At 51.2% G+C, this 20,000-nt stretch overlaps 1 protein-coding gene across 8 annotated transcripts in view; it reads right to left on the reverse strand.

The window, feature by feature from the left end:
• DLG5 (discs large MAGUK scaffold protein 5) overlaps window positions 1-20,000 on the reverse strand; it is a 123,205-nt gene that overhangs the window by 66,338 nt on the left and 36,867 nt on the right. For 6 of the 8 annotated variants that reach the window (XM_027530836.1, XM_027530831.1, XM_027530832.1 and 3 more), the window contains exon 2: window positions 6,135-6,203. The exons of the other annotated variants lie outside the window; for them this stretch is intronic. In XM_027530836.1, the coding sequence (XP_027386637.1) occupies window positions 6,135-6,203 (69 nt within the window). The remainder of the gene's footprint in view (window positions 1-6,134; window positions 6,204-20,000) is intronic. 8 annotated transcript variants of the gene reach the window in all.

The raw sequence follows: 20,000 nt of genomic DNA on the forward strand, positions 1-20,000 counted from the left end.
TTTTGAACTGTGGTGTTGGAGAAGACGCTTGCGAGTCCCTTGGACTGTGAGGAGATCCAACCAGTCCATACTAAAGGAGATCAGTCCTGAGTGTTCTTTGGAAGGACTGATGTTGAAGCTGAAACTCCAATACTTTGGCCACCTGAGGCAAAGAACTGACTCCTGGGAAAAGACCCTGATCCTGGGAAAGATTGAAGGCGGGAGGAGAAGGAGATGACAGAGGATGAGATGGTTGGATGGCATCACCGACTCAATGGACATGAGTTTGGGTAAACTCCGGGAGTTGGTGATGGGAGGCCTGCTGTGCTGCAGTCCATGGGGTCACAAAGAGTCGGACACAACTGAGCAACTGAACTGAACTGAGGGAAACTGAGCCTGCAAACTGAGCAGCATGGCTAAAATAAATAAATAAATATTAAAAAATAAAAATTTAAGGCAGATTTTCTTTTTCCTTTTTATGTCCAGAGTAGGATTCTGGGGTTAAGCAATTTGGACTGGACTAAAATGGCCCCAAAAGGAGTGCTAAAAGACGCCAGGAAAGCTGGCGTGGGCCCTGGAGTTTAGAGAAAGCCATCACTCTTCTGGGCCTTGGTGTGAGAGCGGGCACAGGAGAGGGAAGCACAGCCTGTTGGCCATCGTGAGTCCTGGCCCCTCCTCCTGGTTACCCTGACTCGTGTTGCCTCCTCCGTGGACCACTGAGGCTCAGTGAGAGCCTGGCAGCTGATAGTCTTCTTGGTTATAAGCTCCTATGTCACACCACAGCTGACCCTGAAAGCCATTCCTCAAGTCTTATTTACAGCTAGACAGGTCACAGCTCTGCTTCCGAGCCCGGCTGACCTGCGGCACCAGAGGCCAAGGAGAATACAGGCACTGGCCAAAGGTGGTCGGGCGGAGTCGGGATGTCCAGGTAAACTGCTCAGCCTCCTTCAGACCCTGACCATCAGGAGCAAAGCAAAGCAACAGAACACGGTCACCACCAGCCTCAGCGAGCAAAACCAAGCCATCCTCATCTCCAGCCCAGGAGAGCCAGAGCCACTGAGGAAGACACAATTCACATACAGAAGCAGCTCAGCTTCATAGAGCTTGTTAGAAACACTCATTTGTGGCCCCACCCAGACCTAACAAATCAGGAACCCTGGGGGAGAAGCCAATACCCACCTCCAGGTAAATTTGATTCCTCATAAAGTTTGAGAACCTCTGGTATAAACCAAAGTTACAGTGGCTGCCCAGAGTGGTTTTCCAATCCCTTGACCTTTTGGCCATCCAGGATCCACTACATTTAAAAGCATCGCCCACTGACGTCCAGGGGATGCCCTGCTTGGTCAGCAAAGGACTGCAGCTGGGCTCCCCGTGGACTTGGAGAGGAAGGAGGTGAGATTCCAGGGCAGCAGCAGCAGCCTCGCCCAGCTCCCAGATCTCCCAGATCAGCTACTTGCTCTCGAATCCTTGGCTGGGGGTCAGTGTGCAGACACCCAAATCAAGACAGACAGCAAAGGCCTGTTGCTTCCAGGCCGCTCCTGCATCCAGAACGCCACTCCTGGAGACCCCACTCAAGGGCCACCTCCTCCCTAGAGCTCACTGACACCCCTCAGTAGAAACAGCTACTCCTTCCCCTTGGTTTCCTTGCTTTACGCAAGGCAAAATGGTCAGTGGCTTACCTCTATGGTCCACATGTTGGTGTACCCTACCAAATTCCCATGTTGAAGTCCTTACCGCCCTAGGTGTGGTATTAGGATGTGGGGCCTTTGGGAAGTGATCAGGTCATGAGGGTGGAGCCCACATGAATGGAATTAGTGGCCTTATTAAGGAGACCCTAGAAAGCTCTTCCCCTTCCTGCCATGTGAGGTTACAAGGGGAAGGCACCATCTGTGAACCAGGAAGTGCCTCCCCAACCCAGGACACTGACTCTGCCTTGACCTTGACTCACGAGCTTCCCGGGATGGTGAGAATGCATGCGTGCTGTTTCTGAACTGCCCAGTCTAGTGTCTGTGATAGCAGCCTAGGCAGACTAAGATACCTGGCTAGCCTGTGAACCCTGGAGCCAGGTCCTCTGTGATCGCTATGAGTGTGGAGCACAGGCTCCAGGGGGACAAGGCACTCCCATCACTTCATCTAAAGTGAAGTGAAAGTCGCTCATTCGCGTCTGACTCTGTGTGGCGCTATGGCTGCAGCCCACCAGGCTTCTCTGCCCATGGGATTATCCCGGCAAGAATACTGGAGTGGGTTGCCACTTCCTTCTCCAGGGAATCTTCCCAACCTAGGGATCAAACCCAGGTCTCCCACATTCAGACAGATTCTTTACCATCTGAGCCACCAGGGAAGCCTGTCCATCTGATAAACTGAGAAAAAAACAGGCCCCAGGCCCAAAGGGACCAGAGAAGGAAGGGTCAGAGGGCACGGGGTCAAGGTGCAACCCTGCCTCAATGCTCATTCACCCCACCATCCTTTCAACCGGAAGCTGCACTTTCAAGGAATCTTTGCTGGGATAGTAAGGAAGCCCTCCAGCTCTTTTTCCTGCCAACAAACCAGGACATCTCTCTCTTTAATAAGAAAGCTCCCCTGTTACTTCAATTTGTATGAAATGTAAGGCTCATTTTAAAAATGTTGCCCAAAAATCTCTCTTATTCTTAAAACTTCTCTAGTTACCCAAGATGGGGCGGGGGGGGGCGGGGGGGCGGGGGGCAGTGGGGAAAGGCACCTGAGAAATGAGGTCAGGATGAATGGGGAGAAAAAAAAAGGATTGTCTGTAAAGAGTGTGCCTCCCCTGGGCAGATCCATGGGGCCTACTTAAATAACAGGCCACATGGGTGGGGGAAAGCTGCAAAGAAGCCACATGTGCTCAGCTGATGAAAATTGCCTAGAAAAGATATGGCAACATTTAGGTCTGTTGGTATGTTGTTAGCAGGGTCAGGCTGGAAAGCTAAAATGGACAGACTACCTGAGGACCTGATGGAAGCTGGGAAGAAGCGAGGGGCAGCCAGGTGGTTCCACCTACCAATTTTCTCTTAGCTGTGTATAACTTGCTCTTTTCCCAAACATTCTTGGTTAGGGAGATATGAGTAGGAAAGTGAAATGATATTTTTATTATAAGACCTTGCCTTTCCTTAGGTTCATGGAGAAAGACCATAACAAACAAAAACAGCCAGTCTCCATCTGACTCATCAGCCCCTCAGCCAGGGCCATGGTGTGCCTAAGACGGCCAGGAAAGGAAGTGCTCTGCCCATCATTAGGTGCGGCTGAGCCAGGGGGAATTCCTCCTGAAGGTGCTGCAGTGGGCCATGGCTGACCCTCCATTCACTCCATTCCAAGGAACTGGTCCAAGCTGGCCACAGACATTCCAGTGCCCTTGCCTGGGACCAGGTTAGGTCAGCTCATCTCCAAACAAGAGGGCTGTTAAAAGTGGATGCTGAGACCCATCCTCAGAGCTTTTGAAGCCCAAGAACGTGCATTTCTATCATCTATCTGGGTGCTGCTGGTCCAAGGACCACACTGCATGAGTGGTGGTTTGGGCACAGACAAGAGACAGGGACTGGGGACTGTGCTGAAGACCTTCTGGGAAAGTCTTCTTTGCCCATCAGGAGACACAAGAGGAGATGACCTCCTTCATCCTCTGGGCCACTAGTGATGATAGAGACATTCTTTTATCTGCTCTATCTACTACAGTAGCCACTAGCCACAGGTGCTATAGAACACTTGCGATGTGGCTAGTGTGTCTACTGAAACTAGCGATTTAAATTTCATTTCACATTAATTCACTGGAATTTAAATAGCCACGTGTGGCTAGCAGTTCCCACAATGAGCACTGTTGCCCAGGACGCTGTCAGGTCCAGATGCGACGGCTGCCCCTGCCATCAGCGTGAGGGAAGACGCCACACAGAGGCCCACAAAGTCACACTTGTACTTAGCCCACTCTCAGCACCTTTACCACACGATATCACACATTTCTCTCGTCTAAGGCAGTATGAATAGGTATTCCGTCCTGCTGCAGCCAAAAGCCTTCTGGCCAATACAGCCATGGGGACACTGAGGTCAGCCTGCAGAGAAATGGGGCTACTCGCCCCAAGGTCAATGCTGACTCTATGCAGAAAAGCAGAGGAGGAGAACTTGGCTACTGGGGAACTAGAGAGGTTTTGACCTGAAGGGATGCACGCAGATCTTGAGCATCCAAGACTGGGCACAGACAGTGACATACAACACAACACTGCTCTCTGCTGGCTGCCAACACGTATCCAGGGACACTGGGGACCCTCCATCCCAAGGGCCAGCTGGTGGGTCACTGACATGATGCTTCTTCAAAGTATACAAAGGTCCAGCCGCACAAAAAAAAACTTCCTACTCATGCCTGAAATCCCACCATTAACAATAACTGCTGTGGTTTAAGCACTCTCTCTCTCTAGAATCTCCTTTTAAAATCCAAATGCTCCTAGGAAAGCCAACACTTTGATGTGAATGGGTTGGTCAGATGCTACTTAGATCACTGTACCTTTTTCCCAAGGGAAATACGGAGCTGGAAAAGGGTGGGGCAAGAGAGGTGCGCTCAGAGCTCAACCAGCTCAGTTTAAAAAAAACCCATCTTACCACTGCCGCACTCAACCTGACTGCCCCACCATGCACTTCCTGAAAGCCAGTCCCATGTTCAAAATCCCCACAACTCCACCACTCAACCCCTGTATCTCACCGACCCAAAGCAGGCAGGGCAAAGTGAACTATGGTCCCAGCAGAGTTCTCCCTGAACCCTAAGGAGGATGTGGGGACCTCTGAGGGGCTGAGCTTTGCCCCACAGATGGATGCTAAAGTCCTCATTCCCAGTAAACGTGAATGTGATCTTATTAGAAAATATAGTCCTTACAGATGATCTAGTTAAGATCATACTAGAGTAGGGCAGGTCCCAAAACTAATGTGAATGGTGTCCTGTTTTTAAAAGAAAATTTGGAGACACATCCAGAGAGAGAACACCATGTGAAGATGGATGCAGAGACTAGAGTGATGCACCTACAAGCCAAGGATGATCTGAGATCACCAACACACCACCAGAAGGAAAGCAGCCTGGAAAGACCCATTCCCGGTGTCCTCGAGGGCACGTGGCCTTGCCGACACCTTCATCTCAAGACTCTGGCCTCCAGAATTTGGACAGAGTCAAGTTCTCTAGTGTAAGCCACTCAGTTTATGGTGCTTTGCTAGGACAGCCCTAGAAAATGAAGACAATCTTCCCTCTGGTACCCCTCTCATCACTCTGACCTTACTTACTGTGTCTACTCACCTGACTATCGCCCCAGTAGACCCTAAGATCCATGAGCACAAGGGCTGCATCTGCCTACTCACCACTATATCGTAAGCCCACTTCTGCCACCCCGGAAGTGAGGCCTTTCCCTGGCTAGTTCCAGAATCTCAGACACGAGACGTTCCCTCTCTGAGTGTCCATTTCCCCATTTGTGTACTGCAGGAAAAGGAAAGAACTGGACCAGAGGACATCTGTGAGCCCTTCCGACTCAAAACCGCCAGGACTCACCACCGAAGGTGTCAAGGTCAGACCAGGACACAGAGCCACACCTGGGTGTTCCACGCAGGACAGGTGGGACACAGGGACAGGCCACGGAGATGCGGGAAGACTGGAAGGCTGTGACAACTTCCCTCCCCTGAGACATCTCCAATGACAGCAGGGACAGCCTCCCTCTACGGCTTCTGGAACCCACGTGCAGAGACACACACCCCGATTCAGCATGAACTGGCGACTCCTGCCCTCAAGGCAATACTCACTCCCTGTGGGCTGTTCCTGCTCACAAAGGACAGTTCCCAAAGGGGTCGGTCTCCTGGACAGTGGGCACCAAGTGCTACGAGGCCGGGGGCTGAGGGCAGGGGACAACAGGCTCTCTGAGAAGTCCTGTGCCCTGACAAAGTGGAGAAATAGTGACATGGGTACCTCCCCACCACGTACGCCCCTGCTAACAGCAGAGATCTGCCTCCTCCTGGAAGAGGTCGTGCCGATGAGCGAACAGGCGAATAGAGATGACTGCACGAGGGAGGTGACAGCCAACTTCCCACCCACGTACCCAGCGCTGCCCCGGCTCGGCCCTAGCCCCCCGCCTCCCTGAGGTCCTCCGGAAAGGAGGGGTCCCCAGGAAGGAGGTACTCACCCACACTGCTGAGTGAGCTGCTGCTCTCCGAGTCTGAGGGCATGATGGACAAGACGCTGTAGGTGGAGCCTGCAGGCAGAAAGAGGGGCCGTTTGTTACTGATCCCAAAAGGCTCACTTGTCTACACTCCAAACCACTGTCAGACCAACTGACTTCAGTGGGTGCCAGGCTGAGAACCAGGACCGCAGCAAGCACTAGACAGCAGAATCACGGGCCGGGCAGGGGAGACATGGTCGACAGGGTCTCGTCTGCGGTGTTTCGGCCCCAGCTTCCGCCTCACCTTTGGCCACCTTCTGAGTGATCTCTGCACGGCAGAGGACAGCTTAGAGTCAGTCAGCTGGCTTCTTGTCAGGACATCTGGGAAAAGGCTTACTTAGCAAGGGAGCCACACACCCAGGGTGACAAGGGGCCTGGGGATTTCCTACAGGTTTGTATCAGGGTGACTCTGGCTTCCATATAGAGAGTAACAGAGCCTAAGTGAGCATCTGTGAAGCTTTTGCTCTTCATGCCAGACTGTTCTGCTCTTAGGTTCTAACTGTATTCAAGCTCAGTCCTTAATAATTTAGTCAGTGGCTGCCCCCTTAGTAAAAGTTACTCATAAAATTATGAGCAATTACACAGTCACCAAAGCTGGGGGATAACAAGTTTTTTCAAGGGCGGGGGGGTTGACACTTGTTGACTCCTAGTGGCAGACACATAACCACCATGGTTTGCTTTGAATTCAAATATCTTCAAAGCTAGGATGTTACCTGCCTGGTATCAGGAAAAACCTCTGGGTCAAGAAATCCAGATCTGAGCCCAGCTCTTATCCACATGTGAGTAGCTGGCCAGTGGCCTTGGTTTTCTGGATCTCTGTTTCTCAAGTCTGTAACATGAAGGGGTTCAACCAGATGGCTCAGAAGGTCCTTTCCCCTGACGCATTTCAGAGATAACGTTTCCCATGATGAACAGAAACAAAGGTGTGCTTTGCTTACCAAGACTACAGATGACACAAAAGCAAGAGGGTGGGCGAATCGACCCAGAGATTGAATGGGAGTTGAAAAAAGCACAACATGCAGAGATGGTGGGTCAAATAAAACAAGACAATGGGAAGAATGCAATGTTTTGTTCTTGGAACCGAAAGAACTACACAATGAAGGCGTGTGTGCACTGGGCAAAGTGGGTGAGCCAGAGATGAGATTTTTGCAATAAAGCCTTTAAATGAGCCCTAGGGCTTTGGTGTCAGAAAGCAACCAAGAATTAATGAGACCTTGGACTCCAGGATCAAAAATGCAGGGTCAAATCTAAGAGGTTCTCTCCCATCTCAACTGTTGACTAGCTACTCTACACCTGCACACCCTCAGAAGGGAAAGAAAAGGGACAAAGACATGGAGTGAGCAGGGGAGAAGGAGAAGAGCAAGGAAACTCACGGATGAGGGGACGAAGAGGTGCACCAGGGGACAAGGAAGACCCCGAAAGGATGGGGAAGACGTGGAGGGGAAAGATGAAGACCACACACAGAGGGCAGGGCAACGAACAGATGAAAGGAGAGAGGGGAAAAGAGAAAATTAGAAAAGAGGGACTTCAATAATGGCAAGCAGTGCAACAGTGGCCTGCGGCAGCCAATGGCCTCATTATCACATTTTCTGAGAATCTCTGGAGAACCTCTGGGCACGTAGCATGGATGGAAGAGGCTTGCTTGGGAACTGGAAAGGACCACCCAAAGGGATTCAACTTGTTCAACTGGCCTCCAACAGCACACCTGAAACAGCTGCTGGATGCAGGGCAGGGTGGCCTAACGGTCAGTACTGCCTCGGTCCGAGAAGACCCAGGTGCTGGGGGCTCTCACAACACATGCATTCACTCCGTGCCCACCTGGCAGGGATATCATAGGTGGGCTCTGCACATCCTCTGAAGGGAGACAGAACCAGAAAACCCCCAGCAACCCAGCAAGTCGTCTATCAATCCTACTAAAAAATATGTAAGCGATGTTCAGTGAGCTATATCCTGCATTTCAAATTCTCACAGCATTCCTCTTCCCCTATCATAAATATCAAGCATGACATAAAGATCTATGAAATAAGTCAGGTGCAATGCAGCCAATCCATGGGTATCTTCAAAAACCAAGAATACAACAGCATGCCTATCTGCTAAACTCAACTGCTATTTTCTTAATTATTTTTTTTTTTTTGCTGCCATGGGGGGCAGGGGGTGGTTAAAGGGGTTAGGGAGTAATATACCAAACCAGCCGGTATGTTGGAGGACTGTTTTCAAAAGACAGCTACTCAGATAAAGCAGGCACCGCTACACCGTCCCGCTCACACCTCAGAGATCTGAGCTCAGCCCAGCCCTGCTTATGACACCACAGGCTGTGCTCTGGTGATGCTCCTTGCAGAACGCTGTGCCTCTTTCTCATTATTGGCATCAGCAGCGGTCCATCTTCCAGTAAACCGCCCCTCCCCTGCAGATTGTCTCTCTCCTCCCCCACGGTGAGTTTCCACTGTTAATTAAACTTGGCAGACACCCTTCTCTCTCTCCTCCCACCTTCCCCCCTGGCTGGGAGGAGTCAACTGGCCAACCAACACACTCTGTTCCTCTTCCCTGCCCCCTGTGTCCTGACCTGATGGGGCTGTGGGGCCTGACCCGGGAGCAGTATGACATCTTTATCTGCATCTCCGGGCATTACCTCCCCCGAGCTGGCTGGCAGGGCTCCTGGGAGCCAGTGCTGGGGCTGCCGGGGGACGATGAAAATTGGACAAGGTCCAGTTTCTACAATGTTCCCAGGGCCTTAGACGTCATTCGAGGGGGAAAAAAAGGTCCGAAGACGACACTGTCTTGGTCATGCTTTGTCTCTGTGGCTATTGTTGTCTTTAAAAGCCTGTGTGGTCGGGACTGTCGGGAAAAGGCAAAAGGAGTCACTTTCCTCCAAAGTCACGCGGTGTCTTTGCTAAGCGATGGGCTTCCGAGGGGTGAGACAGACGTCACCTACCCCTGGGATTTCACAATCCATTCTGGAGGCCAACAGGGGTCCCATCTCACTGTGCACGCTCCCCTGCCCCGCAAAGCCCCTCACCCTTGGCCATGTGAGCAGGTAGGAGTTCCCTTGAAGGCACCTGCACCCCCCGCCCGCCCACCCCAAACCCAAAGGCATACCCTCCACCTCTCAGAGAGGTCTGGATGAACGAGGGCCAGCTTCCCACACCACTACTGCCTCCACCGCCTCCCCCTCCACCCCCACAGAACAGCAAGGCACTGACACTCCGGACGGTTGCCACAAACTCAGACAAGCCAGTGCAGAAGTCCTGAGAGGACCCGGAGAAAGTCGCATGATCGTCAGAGTTCCAGAGGAGAGCAGAGTGGGAGCCAGGTTCTCATGGCCGTGTGGAGCAGAGTGATGATACAAGGGGTTCCCTGCACAGCAGTTACCTGGGGAACCAGTCAAGGTGCAGGCTCTGGCTGGGGAGACCTGGGGTGGGGCCTGAGACTCTGCATTTCTAACACGCCTGCAGGGAGTGAGGTCCACAGGGGGACTGAAAGCAAGGCTGACCCGAGTCAGCAGGCAGGCAGGGACGTGTGTGGGAGCCAGGCAGAAGCCCTGGGAGAGAGCTGGCAGACGGGACTGGCCTGGGCCACAGGCATTGTCTGCGTCCTTCCCCAGAGGCCGCAATGCTAATTGTATTTACTCTGTGACTCAGCCCCACTGGGTCACAGAGACCACTTCAAAAGAACTTCCAGTAAAATCACCCAAGCGGTAACAGAACGCCCAGCCCTCCGAGGCCCCCTCCTGGGGCCTGTGCACCTCCCCCCGCCGTCCCGCCCGCCCCCCCCAGAACACACCCCTCCATTCACCTGGGGCTTGTAAAGGCCCCCGGTGACTCACGCTTCCTCCCCAAGAAACTGAGAACCGAAGGGGTTTGCTCCAGCCTCCATCAGCAGGCAGAGTCCTCTCAGTGCTCCAGCCTGAGGCGCCGAGCGACACAGCTCTGGGCTCTGGGAGGACATGCACCTCCCCCAGCACCCAGGAAGCAAGCCGCTCTTCCCTGGGGGCTCTGCGACAGGGCGGGAAGGATCACCACCAGGCCACCTGTCCCAGCCCAGAACCCTCCCTCCGGCTCAGAGCTGACCACCCACGGATGGCCGGCCGAGGGCAACCAGTCACTCTCACGCCCACCTGCGTCCGACAGTCCTAGCACACGGCTAAGCCCTGTGAGCCTGACACTGGGCTGGGTTTAAGAGACAGAAGAGAAGCCAGGGGCTCAAGAGGCGACTTGCCTGCTGAGAGTCTATGGAAGGCCCTTCCCTTCTCTGAGCCTGGGGCCCATCTGCAAACCCAAGGGAGCAGTGACCAGAAGACTGACGGTACCTTCAGCCTGGGTTCAACTCCCAGCTCTGCCCCTTAGCGGCTGTGTACCCTCAGCCTCTCACTGCCTCCACATGCGCGTCTGTAAAATGGGACGAGAGGAGTACTAACCTCACAGAGTATCAACTGAATTAATGTGAAAAGGCCGTGACACAGCGCTTGGCCCCGCCAGCACCCCGAGGGTCGGCTGCTGCTCCTGCAGTCAAACCAGACCTTCCAACCCCGCTGTCCTCAATCCTTGGGTTACCCATAAGGAAAGCTGTCTGCCAGGGTGACAGGGCTGAACAGTCCACAATGACAAACTGCTGGGCTGCAGAGCACTAATAATAACAACACCAGTCATAATAACAGCAGCAGCTGATACTGAGCCCTGTAAGCGCTGGGATGTACTAAACTCTGCATGTATTCTCTCAGTGAATTCCCACACTAACCCTGAGGTTGTCATCACACCTGCAATGACAGAGGAGAAAACAAAGGGTTACAACAATGAAGTCACTTGCTTAAGGTCATGGGGTGAACAGGATACAAACCCAGACAGTCCAGCTCAACATCTGTGCTCCTGACCCCTAGTCACAACACTGCTGCCCAGCTCTAAAGGTCTGGCAGTCCGGGGAGACTTCATGGAGGAAGGAGCCTGGAGGCTGGTGGACTTGGACAAGCACCAAGAAGCCAGTCAGCCTGGAGGAGACGTAGGCAGAACCCACCCCTCTGTGTATGTGAGAAGTCTCAGAGCAGGGCTGCCCCTGTCCAGGGCCTCACAGTTTGGAATCCCCCAGAGAGGGCTTGTGCCTTCCGAGCCAGACACTGTGAGCTGAGCGGGGCCTGGGGACTAGAAGTGAGAGGAAGGAAAGAGGGGTGAGCTGTGGCTTATGGCCCTGACACTTGCTACTCCTTCCTCCCATCCCATGTCCAGACCGTGCTGGGTGCTGAGACACTTGACTCCCTGAACTGTAGGTATGAGAAGGAGGCAGGCAGGTGAAAGTGCTGTGTGCTGAGCCTGCCTCTGTTGCTTCTAAGGACCTCGGGAGCTGCTGGGAGGGTGAGCGCCTCTGGCTGCTGAGAAGCCCCATTGCAGAACCACAGTTCAGTGCAGCTATGCCCCTCCCTAGGGCCTCAGCTTCCTCCTCCTTTAACAACAGGGCCCCAGATTGTAAATGCGGAGACCCACGGTTGGAGGCCGACAAGTCCAGACATTTCAGGAGATAGGGAGTGACTGGGGCCCTGGAATGGAGCAGCCATGGAGCCTGGCACATTGATCAAGAAAGTCCTGCTTCAGGTACCCGACATGCCCACCTCCAGGGGGGAAAGCACCTTCTCCCTGCCATACACGAGAAGGCTGGTGCCTCCTGGCCAGGCTGGGTGACAGGTGTCACCTGACCTAGAAAGCCCAGGAAGTGGCCCAAAGCAGGATCTGGATGGCTTAAGGAAGGGAGGCTGGGCTGGTCATCATTTCCACCCTAGAGGGTAGGGAGGAGACCGAGACAGACTTCAAGAGTCTCCTACTAAAACGCAATGATGTAATGGGGCGTGTTCATTATCAATGAGCACAGCCACACCTGATGGGCCCCCCGAAACAAAGAACACAGACGAGAGAGTGGAGAAGGGCCGGCTGCAGAGTCACTGCTCTACTGCCCTCACCAGAGCTCACGCCCCTAAGTCAGCAGCCAAGAGGACACACCGAGGTGGGACAGGAAATAGTGCGGCACAGGCAGCCAAGCTTCCACTGCGCTGCAGCCAGACACGGCACAGTGAGCGCGTGCGCCCTGGAATAAACTGATCAGCACCAGGAGTCCAACAGACCAGCACCCTCCTCTGTCTGGCCTGTGACTGAGTGGCATGTGCTGCCCTCCACCACAACCTTGCACCGGAGGTTGCTGGTACAAGGACAGGCCCTGGGCCCACACGCCCTGAGCTCACGCTTGCCACCTACCAGCAGTGTGACCGTAAGCAAGCTGCTTCCACTTTCTGCCCTTCATTTCCTGGTTGATGAAATAGGAAGAATTCTGGCCTGTGAGAACTGAATGGGGAAAGGTAAAGCCCTGGGGACGGAGCCAGGCACACAGACACGCGCTCCACAAACGTTAGTTCCCATTCTTGTTACCTGGCTCTCAGCCTTGAGTGTCCGCTCCCGATACCTGAATCCGGCCCTGCTATGCCTTTGTTTTCTTCCCCTCGGTATAAGGAGGCCTCCCACCCCCTTGCATCATTCTGCCCAGCTATGGCCAATTCCAAGCCTTTCCAGCCTCACTTGACGATCTCTTGTCCTCTGAATCAGACAGAACAAGACAGAGTGTTCACTGTGTGCTGAGCATCACACCAGGCCACGCTCCAACCTTCTCATGACTCTCACCTGCACATATATGGGCATCGGTCAGCCCTTCAAGAGAGATGGAATAATGGTGCTCTGCACAGACACCATCCCTTAGAAGGCGTGCCTGCCCTGGGAACACAAAGCCCACCGCTTCACCAAATGCTTAGTGAACAAACTGGGGATGCAGCAGAGAATAAGACAGAGAGTCCCTGCCCTCATGGTGTTCAAAGGAGTGCGGATAGGAGAGAAATAACTCAACAAGCCAATGCAAACTGCATTAGGTAGTGAGTGCTATGAAGAAAATTATAGCAGGGTAAAATGGAGGGTGAGTGGGGTAGGGCAGGGAGGCGGCTATGGTGGGACAAGGGTCAGGGGAGGTCTCTCTGGGATGTCACATCTGAACAGAGACCTGAAGGAGTCTGGAGGAAGCTGAGTGCTGGAGGAAGACTGTTCCAGGTAGAGGAACAGCAAGTGCAAAGGCCCTGGGCTCAGACCAGGAAGTGGGGAAGGACATGACACCCCAGGCTGGACAGGTCAGGGACACTCAGTCCAGAGGCCAGAGACGGTCATCACAAAGGAAAGGTCTTGTCTTCATCAGCAACGAGTTGCCATTCGCCCCCCTCTTCCTTCAACAGCATTGACACCTCTCCCTTGCATGCTTTGTGTGGTGCCTTGGCTATTACTGACCACCAAGGCAGCTCAGTCTGGGTCCCCAGGACTCTGAGATCAAGGAGGAAAGCCACTTACCCTCCCACCACGCCAACAGCCCTGCTGAGTTTGAACCTACTGAGACACCTGCCACAGGGATGGGAGGTACAAAGTGACCGCACAGGAGCAGAAGCTGGATGGACCTGGGCTCTCCCACTCTGGCCATACACTCAGGAACACCAAACAGCCAAAACAATCTTGGAAAAGAAGAGTAGAGCTGGAGGACTCACACTTCTTGACTGGGGACAAAGCTGCAGAAATCAGAACAGTGTGGTACTGGCTTAAAGGCAGACATATAAACTAATAGAACAGAACACAGAGCCCAGAAACTAACCTTTGCATAATGGTCGAGTAATTTTTGACAGGTGCTGAAAGACCATCCAATGAGGAAAGAAGAGTGTCTTCAAGAAATGATGCTGGGAAAACTTGATATCCACATGTAAAAGGAAGAATTTGGACCCTTTCCTAATACCATATACAAAAATTAACTCAAAAGGAATCAAAGTCTTAAAGATAAGGGCTAAAACTAGAGAACTTTTAGCAAATGTCAAGATACTGAATTTGGCAGGGATTTCTTGGAAATGACACCAGAGACATAGCAACAAAAGAAAAAACAGACATACTGGACTTCACGAAATTTTTTAAAATGGTAAATGGAAAAACACTGTCAACAGAGTAAAAAGGCAACACACAGAATCAGAGAAAATATTTGCAAATCACATATCTGATAGGAAATTAGTATCAGTATGTGAATGCTAAATCACTTCAGTTGTGTCCAACTCTTTGCAACCCTATGGACTGTAGCCTGCCAGGCTCCTCTGTCCATGGGATTCTCTAGGCAACAATACTGGAGTGGGGTGCCATGCCCTTCCAACCTAAGGACTGAACCTGTGTCTCTTATATCTCCTGCACTGGCAGGCGGATTCTTTTCCACTAGCACCACCTAGGAAGCCCCAGAACAGAGAACTCCTAAAACTCAACAACAGAAAATGCTCAGAATTAGGCATGACTTGATAGACATTTCTCCAAAAAAGATATACAAATAGCCAACAGTTACATGAAAAGATGTTCAACATCCCTAGCCATTAGGGAAATACAAATCAAACCACAATGAGAAGCTACCTCATATCGCTTAGGATGGCTACTATAAAAAAATAAAATAGGAAGTCTTGGTACAGATGTGGAAAAACTGGATCCCTTATGTACTACTGGTAGGAATGGAAAATGGTAGAACCACTGTGGAAACTAGTATGGTGGTGTCACAGAAAATCAAAAATAGTATTACTATATGATCCAACATATCCATCTTGGGCATCCACCCCAAAACACTGAAATGAGGGTCTCAAAGACGTGATCCTACACCCATGGTCATAGTAGCATTATTCACAAAGGTACACCTGAAATGTATAAGCAATACGAGTGTCTACTGATGCACGAAATGATAAGCAAAATGTGGTATATACATACAATAAAATATTACTCAACCTTAAAAAGGCAAGCGATTTGGGTGTCTTCTACAACATGGATGAATTCTAAGGACATTATGCCAAGTGAAATAAGCCAGTCACAGAGACACAAAAAAAGTGTTTGGTTCCATTTCTATGAAGTACTTAGAGCAGTCAAAACTGTAGAGAAAGCAGGATAGTGGCTGCCAGGGTGAGAGGGGAAAAGGGAGTCACTATTTAACGGGTGTAGTTTTCGTCTTGCAGGATGCAAACAGTTTTGGAGGGGGATGGCAGGGATGGCAGCACACTATGAATGTTTTTATTAATAACATTGATGGGTAAGATGGTAAATTCTAGGTTTACTCTCCCACATCAGAAAAACTGGTAGCAAAAACCAAAATAAATGAAAAACAGTGGGGGCGAAGGGGGGGTGGCACAGAAGCCACCTTTATCTCCCTCCCTCTCCATTAAAATAATACAAAATCTTTGGGGCTTCAGGGTGATCCAAACCCCACTAAGCATCACAAAATCCTACAACTTTGATCCAGTAAAGCCCCAGTCCCTCAGTCCTGGAAGTCAAGAACACTGCAAGCTTCTGAGCACAGGAGTAAGACAGCAGGGATGAGCGTCAGGACAATGTCTCCAGCACTTGTGATCAGGGTGGATGGAAAGAGGAAGGCCTGGAAGTAAAGAGAACAGTTAGGATGCTCCTGCAAGAGCTCCCCTGAACCACTGGTCAGGCGTGCGAGCTGAGCAGGGACACAGAGACTGCAGAGGGGAGGACAGGCTAGGATGAAGAAACTGTGGGTGGGGAGAAGTGGAGCGTGATACTGGGTTGGGATGAAGGTACTGGAAGGTACTTCAGTTAACAGGGGCAGAGGACTGAAGAAGGCTGGTGAAGAGAGACGAGGAGACCCTGCTGAGGCTCAGGCTGAATGAACGTGCTAAAGGAAGTCTCTGCGGAGGTCCCCTGCTGCTGACAGTCAGAAAGTGGAGCTGGGGAGCCAAGTTCGAGCTAACACAGTCACCCCGTAGAGCGTGGAGGATATGAGTGACAAGCCTAGAGTGGCTCACTGGCAATGTGAAGGCCTTGGGTGAGAAAAAAGCGAGGGGAAGGGGAAGGTCAGATCTAAGACTTCCTAAATAGTACCCATGCAGGAAGTATTGTTCCAAGCACTATGTTGTTGGTGAAGTCACTAAGTCACGTCTGACTCTATTGCAACCCCATGGACCGTAGCCCACCAGGCTCCCCTGTCCATGAGATGTCCCAGGCAAGAATACTGGAGTGAGTTGCCATTTCCTTCTCCAGGGGATCTTCCTGATCCAGGGATGGAATCCAAGTCTCCTATTTGGCAGGTAGATTCTTTACCACTTAGTCACCTGAGAAGCTTACTGTTCTAAGCACATACAGGACAAAATCCTAGGACATGTGAACTGTGGGGACAGGAGAAGGAATACAAATTTCAGAAAGAGACACGGAAAGACTACTTGGGGAAACAGGCGGAATAAGAGAATTAAGCCTTCCCGAAGGCAGTGGGGTAGAGTGGTCGGAGGGGCTGGTCTGCCATGCCAAATGCTAGGCTAGGACACAGAGCACAAACATTTGATTCGGTCATCTGGAGGTCAGTGCTGTTCTGCTAATGAAGTATGGCTATTGATTGGCTTTGGTTTCTCCACCAAAACTGCAGGGCTTGGATTAGAACAGAAAAGGCAAGAGGTTCATCGTGAAAGAACTGCCATGTCTTGTGACAACTGCCTGCTGTGCTTAAGGAGCGTGAGGCTACACCTGTGCTTAGGAAAGGAGCCCAGGATGGGTCAGTGACGTCTGCCAAGGCCAAGACCAGGAGGTACGTAGGCATTGCTCCTGATCTGTGCTGTTCCTAAGGGCCAGTCCACGAACAGAAACACTATTTCAAGGTTCCCAGCTCCTAGCAAGCTTACTACAATCAATCACTGACGAGGATTAACTCTCAAATCCAATCTGTTTCTCCAACACTCTTTAAATGCCCAGGACCTAAAGGGCCCTCAGGGAAAATAAAAGGACAATGATCTCATCTATTCTTTGCTTGAGGCTCTGAGAAACAACAGTATAGAGAAGAGTGTGGCCCTCCAGGGGTCTCCCAGAGGTCCTGCCCCAAGTAAGCAGCTGTCCCACCCAAGAGCCCTGGGACACTTTGCATGCCTTTTCCTCTCGGATAAGGTGACATCACCCAGAGAGATTCACACTTATTTGCACAATGCTTTTATGGATTTTTAAAGGACCTTCAGAAGAAGATGAAAGGAGTCCATTTTCAAAACCACAGGGACATTTTACAAAGTTTTACAAAAAGGACAGCTACATGTACTCACCTGCAGGAATCTGCTCAGGTACCAAATACTGAAGCTGAAGCGCCAATACTTTGGCCACCTGATGTGAAGAGCCAACTCATTAGAAAAGACCCTGATGCTGGGAAAGATTGAGGGCAGGAGGAGAAGGGGACAACAGAAGTCAAGATGGTTGTATGGCATCACTGACTCAATGGACATGAGTTCGAACCAGTTCCGGGAGATGGTGAAGGACAGGGAAGCCTGGTGTGCTGCAGTCCATGGGGTCGCAAAGAGTTGGACACAACTGAGCAGGCTAAACAACCACCACCAGATGCTGTCACACCCCAACAGGGGAGAGCACTTGGGCTGCGACCCACTGCATGAACACACTCAAGCAGTGCTCTCCTTTTGCCAGCCATCTCCTGCACCCCGCCACAGATAAAGGTGAAACATCAAGAGCATCCTTTTCCCTAGAATCTTGCAACAAAGCCTTCCATCATGTTCCAGTTTCTAACCTATAATTTCATCAAATCCAGCGTTCACATTTACCTTAAACCTGAGTACATAACCAATCACCTACTCCAAAGCCCAGAAAATGGGCCCATGGCCACTCTTTCCTCAAATGAAGAAATAAGAGTTCCCCCTACACCCTACCCCAGGCAAAATCTGGCCACACACAATCTACGAATTGTCCCCATTCAGCCCCAGGAAATGGGGGAGGTATGATCACTGAAGGATTTTAGGTTTGGAGATGGATGGCAGGGATAGTAGCACACTATGAATGTTTTTATTGATAATATTGACGGTTAAGATGGTAAATTGTAGGTTTACTTTACCACATCAGAAAAACTGGTAGCAAAAAGCAAAACAAATGAAAAACAGTGGAGGGGGGTGGGGAAGGCACCTTTATCTCCCTCCCTCTCCTGTGATCCAAACCCCACCAAGCATCACATAATCCTACAATGACTTTGATCCCGGAAAGCCCCAGCCCCTCAGTCCTGGAAGTCAAGAACGCCCCAGGCTTCTGAGAAGGGGGAGGAGATCACAAAAGTATTTCAAATGCACAAATGTGGGTTACCTTTCACACACAAAGGCAATCCTCAAGAGACAAAGTTGATCATGATAACAAAAGAAGGTATTTCACTTTTCTTGTGCAAGGAGAAGGAAAAAAAAAAATCCACATCCACAACCACAGAGTGTAGCAAATGAAACCAAAGCACACCAGTCCCCAGAGACCTCAGGGTCCTCCCAGCTCCTGGCACACTGGCCACCTGCAGGGAACCCTGACGGCACACGCACTCAGGGTCCTTGAGTCAATGGGAATCCCCGTGCTAGCGTCACTGTGCTGTGCCTGCCATGCCCGGCCCCAGCACAAGGCCAATGCTTAGTTAAAGCTTGAAGAGTAACAGCTGGATCCTTGTTCTCAGTTGCACTTCAGCCTCCTCAGAGCTTACGGGGTCCCTATGCCACCCAGCCTTGACCTTCTACAGATGTCCAGAGGAGACACACGGAGCCAGGTGATGTGGCGAGCTGGAGACAGTGCCAAGGCCAGCTTCAGGGTCCCTCATCACTACAGAACCACACATAATAGAAATAATCTGCAAAGGGCTGAATTGTGTTCCCTCTGAAATTCAAATGTCAAAGTCCTAACTCCCCAGAATCGCAGCATGTGACTCTGTTTAGAGATGGGGTCTTCAAAGAGGAAATCCAATTAACACCAGGTCAGTAGGGTGGGCCCTAATCTTTCTAAGAAGAGGAAATTTGGACATAGACAAGTGCACACACACAGAAGAAAGACCCTTGAGGATACAGAGAGAAGATGGCTGTCTATAAGCCAATGCAAGAGACAGGTCTCACAAGAAACCAGCCCTGCTGACACCCTGATCAGGGACTTGCAGTCGCCAGGACTGTGAGACAATAGACGCCCATCGACTGAGCCCCCAAGTCTGTGGTACTTTGTTACAGCAGCCCTTCCACACTCATCCAGTTGCTACCGTGCCAGGCTTTGCACAGCCCTATCTAACACAGACATTGTCCACAGTGAAAGCCATGGAAAACTGTCAAATGAATCCTTTATCCTGGGTTTCCCTGGTGGTCGAGCAGTTAAGAATCCACCTGCCAATGCACAGGACACGGGATCAGTCCTTGGTTGGGGAAAGTCCCACATGCCAAGGAGCAAACAAGCCCAGGAACCACAACCGCTGAAGCTTGAGAGACTGGAGTGTGTACTCCACAAGAGAAGCCATCACAAGAAGTCCATGCACCAGAACGAAGAGTAGTTCCCCTGCCGCAACTAGAGCAAGCCCACACGTGGCAATGAAGACTCAGCACAGCCAAAAATAAATAAATCTTCTTTATAAAAATGCTATCCTACTTAAAACTCACACACTCCAGAAAAGGGATACTGCTATTAGCCTCAATTTATAGACAAGGTTCCTGTAGCTCAGAAAGATGAAGGAGCCAGACATAGATTATTCAGCTAGACTTGGAACAAATGTCCCCAGTTCTGGGCCCTGCACCTTTACCCCTGAGCTGCCTCTAAGCCAAACCCTGCTCCCTCTGCCTGTCCCCCACCCACTCAGCAGCTCCAGTATTATCCCAGAATGGCCCTGCCCACCCGGACCACCGATGACCACCATCTGAGACCACTGCCTTCCTCGTCACCCTCAGGCCTCCCAACAGCCACTTAAGGAAACTCTGTTGTCTACCATGAATAGTTCTGGTGTCTTTTTTTCTTTTTTAAATGAATACTGTTT

This window comes from Bos indicus x Bos taurus, chromosome 28 (genome assembly GCF_003369695.1).
Source record: "Bos indicus x Bos taurus breed Angus x Brahman F1 hybrid chromosome 28, Bos_hybrid_MaternalHap_v2.0, whole genome shotgun sequence".
NCBI lineage: Eukaryota > Metazoa > Chordata > Mammalia > Artiodactyla > Bovidae > Bos > Bos indicus x Bos taurus.